Raw genomic sequence first — 4,479 nt, 5'->3', positions numbered from 1 at the left:
AGCATTGCTTGACAACCGATGCTGGTGTGTTTACGTCCCCGTCACTTAGCGGTTCGGCAAAAGAGACCGATAGAATAAGTACTGGGCTTACAAAGAATAAGTCCCGGGGTCGATATGCTCGACTAAAGGTGGTGCTCCAGCATGGCCACAGTCAAATGACTGAAACAAGTAAAAGAGTAAAAGAGTAAAGAGTATAATAAGTTGAAATTAAAATTAATATAAACCCATTTTCAATCTCTCAGTTTTGAATTTATTTATTTTGCAAGAATTTTAATCTGAAATCATGTGTTGAAACTAGTTTTTGTTGTATTTTGAAAGTGTGATATTAAAATCTACAAACACATTCTCTGCTGGTTGCTGCTGTCCATTAAGCTTTCTCTTATTTTCTCGAAAATTTTTGTCTTTCCACATCCTCTGTGAGGCTCTTTCAATGGGAATAGATTTTCTATAGCCATTGAAATGGCTACAGAGATGATGTGATCAAAAAGTTTTGGGGGAAAAGAGGAAGAATATAAATAAACAATAGGCGCATGAGTGGCTGTGTGATAAGTAACTTGCTAACCAACCTCATGGTTCCGGGTTCAGTCCCACTGCGTGGCATCTTGGGCAAGTGTCTTCTGCTATAGCCCCGGGCCGACCAATGCCTTGTGAGTGGATTTGGTAGACGGAAACTGAAAGAAGCCTGTTGTATATATACATATATATGTATGTGTGTGTGTGCTTGTGTGTCTGTGTTTGTCCCCCTAGCATTGCTTGACAACCGATGCTGGTGTGTTTACGTCTCCATCACTTAGCGATTCGGCAAAAGAAACTGATAGAATAAGTACTTGGCTTACAAAGAATAAGTCCTGGGGTCGATTTGCTCAACTAAAGGCGGTGCTCCAGCATGGTCACAGTCAAATGACTGAAACAAGTAAAAGAGTACAAGAGTAGAGAATATGCTTGTAACCTTTAATAGAATCACTCTCCTAAAACATATCAATACATATTCAGTATTATTCTTCTACTTGCTTCAGTCATTAGACTACGACCATCCTGGAGCACCGCTTTGAGGAATTATAGTTGAAATAATCAATCCCAGGGCTTATTTTTAAGCCTCATACTTATTGTATTGGTCTCTATCTCTGAACTGTTACAGGGATATAAACACACTGATTCCGGTTGCCAGGTGGTGGCAGGAAATAAACACAGACACAAAGACACACACATACTTACATACACACATACACACACACAAGTACACATGCACGCATGCATACACATGCACACACACACGCATACATGTATGTATGATGGGCTCCTTTCAGTTTCCATCTACCAAATCTGTTCACAAGTCTTTGGCCTGAGGCTGTAGTAGAAGATACATGCCCAAGGTGGGACTGAACCTAGAACCATAAGGTTGGGAAGCAAGCTTCTCACCCTGCAGCCATACATGGTCCAGTGAGGCTACGAAAACAGATTGACATCCTATGCTCTCCCTCGTATGCATCTTGTTCTATGACTGCACACCTTTCTCTCTTTCCAGGTGTAGAAACCATACTCTTTACTCTTTTACTTGTTTCAGTCATTTGACTGTGGCCATGCTGGAGCGCACCGCCTTTAGCCAAGCAAATCGACCACAGAACTTATTCTTTGTAAGCCTAGTGCTTATTCTATCGGTCTTTTTAGCCAAACTGCTATGTTAGAGGGATGTAAACACACCAACATCGGTTGTCAAGCAATGTTGGGAGGGGACAAACACAGACACAACAACAAAAACACAACGCGCACACACACACACACACACACACAACACACATGTATATATATATATATATGTTATATATATATATATTATATATATATATATATATATATATATATTAGATATATATATAAGAAATATTGAGTTTCTAAATCTCTCGTAAAGAGGTGTACGGTGGTGAGCGATATAATGGTTGTATACTGTCAATCTAACAAGAACGTGACAGTAGAGGGTACACCACCGTTATATAGCCCTAGGAGGCATCGAACGCCTCCTGACGGCTTCGACACATTTTATCCTGTGTCCTTATATACACATACGAAGGGGAGACAACCACCCCCAACCGCCGGAACTGCATCTAGGGACACTGTGTTTCAGGACAATGATCCTGAAACACGGTGTCCCTAGATGCAGTTCCGGCGGAGGTTGGGGGGTTTGTCTCCCCTTCGTATGTGTATATAAGGACACAGGATAAAATGTGTCGAAGCCGTCAGGAGGCGTTCGATGCCTCCTAGGGCTATATAACGGTGGTGTACCCCCTACTGTCACGTTCTTGTTAGATTGACAGTATACAACCAATATATATATATATATATATATATATCTTTGGTCAGCCCGAAGCTATAGTAGAGGACACTTGCCCAAGGTGCCATGCAAGCAACGCTACCAGATGATAATGATGATGATGATGATGATGATATATATATATATATTCTTTTATTTGTTTCAGTTGTTTGACTGTGGCCATACTGGAGCACTACCTTTAGTCAAACAAATCCACCACCAGGTCTTATTCTTTGTAAGCCTAGTACTTCTTCTATTGGTCCTTTTGCTGAACTGCTAAGTTACAGGGACATAAAGACACCAGCATTGGTTGTCAAGTGATGGTGGTGGGACAAACACATACACACAAACATATCCACACACACACACACACACACACACACATATATATATATACGACAGGCTTCTTTCAGTTTCTGTCCACCAGATCCTCTCACAAGGCTTTGGTTGGTCTGAGGCTATAGTAGAAGACACTTTCTCTAGGACCAATGCAGTGGGACTCAACCTGGAACCATGCGGTTGGTAAATAAGCTACTTACCACACAGCAACTCCTGCACCTATATATATATATATATATATATAAAGAATAAAAAGTTTTGAATGGTATAACAATGCACTATAATACAGACAATGGGCTAACCCTAACCCTAACCCTACTTCAATAAAATTATGAAGGTTACTCTGATTACTATGCATAAAATGCAAAATATTTGATTTTTTTGTAGATTAGGTAGGCATAATTCGTCCTTGCTTTTCAGTCTCAGTATTTAAGCTACACATTGTAGTGCTGTAGTACACATGCTGCATACACTCCTACAACACTGTTTTCTTTATGTGTTATAAAGGCAGAAGTAAATCTGCCTTCAACTCAGTCGTGCGGCTGCGTTTCATTTATTTTTTTATGTGTGTGTGTGTGTTTTACTACATAAATCTCACCAACTGCCTACCCTGTGTAATTACTGACAGCACATGCCTGGTGGTGCTATATATCTCAGCCATCGGAGAACATCAGTGGCATGTATTGGGAAGATGGGCTTGCTTGCAGAGGCAACAGCGAATCTTCCACAGAAAACCTTACCTGGACTTGTATTTTCAGGAGGAACGTTTCAGATGCAGATACATGCAAGAACAGATACTATCAGATCACAAAAGCCATTGGTTTTGTACTTAATTTATAAATGATTGGGTATAGTTGCAATTACAAAATGTAGATTGCATCACTTAATTTTCCTTTTTCTTTTAGTGGCCATTGTGATTAAAATCTTTTTCCCTTCTAGCAGGAACATGAATGATTTCTGACTCAATAAAAGAATGAAAAACCAGATTGAAAAACTAGATTTCTTTTTAAGAGACAAATCGCTTCACCATCTGTCCATCCCTCCATTCATCAACCTCCCTATCTGACTATCTATCTGTCCATCTACCCTTCCATCCATACATCTGACCACAAAGAGAAGTCATTACTGTATAATAGTATGCCTTCTAACAGATCAATATCTTCAACACCATCAAGATTCACAGCAAACTGCTGTCAGTGATTGGTTGATTGGTTGGCTGGTTGGTCAGTCAGTCTGTCACTCAGTCAGCCAGTCGATCGGTTAATTGGTCAGTTGAACAGTCGGTCAGTTTCTGGGCTGATATGGCAGACACGAAGGTAGGTCAGGACTGGAGAACAATTTACCAAGTAGAGCAAATTAGGGTCTTCAATAGAACAGATGCGGGGCCAATACTAAGAGTTAAAAGAATATTACAGAGAAATGCAGGATAAAAATAAAAATAAGAATAAAAGGAGAGGAGTTCCTGAGTGAAGACACCCTTTGCAATTGTGATTCATTCATCTTTCTAATTATATGTATGTATGTGTGTGTGTGTGTATACATATATATACAGATTTCTGAGTACCTTATTTTTTCTAATATATAATACATCACCTCCAAACCTTCTAACATATATATATACATACACATATATATATATACACATACATACACACGTTTGCATATATATATATATATTTATGTATATATATATATATATATCATCATCATCAATCATCATCGTTTAACGTACGCTTTCCGCGCTAGCACGGGTGGACGGTTTGACGGGTCTGGGAAGCCAGGGCCGCACCAGGCTCCAGTCTGAATCTGGCAGAGTTTCTACGGCTGGATGC

General features: G+C 39.7%; 1 protein-coding gene across 1 annotated transcript in view; it reads right to left on the bottom strand.

The window, feature by feature from the left end:
• Nucleotides 1-294: 294 nt before the first annotated feature.
• Nucleotides 295-4,479, bottom strand: part of LOC115225684 (dnaJ homolog subfamily C member 28) — a 37,655-nt gene continuing 33,470 nt past the window's right edge. The window contains exon 6 of the mRNA XM_029796599.2: nucleotides 295-463. Within this exon, the coding sequence (XP_029652459.1) occupies nucleotides 295-463 (169 nt within the window). The remainder of the gene's footprint in view (nucleotides 464-4,479) is intronic.

This window comes from Octopus sinensis, linkage group LG28 (genome assembly GCF_006345805.1).
Source record: "Octopus sinensis linkage group LG28, ASM634580v1, whole genome shotgun sequence".
Classification (NCBI taxonomy): domain Eukaryota; kingdom Metazoa; phylum Mollusca; class Cephalopoda; order Octopoda; family Octopodidae; genus Octopus; species Octopus sinensis.
This window is presented reverse-complemented; position numbering and strand designations above follow the sequence as displayed.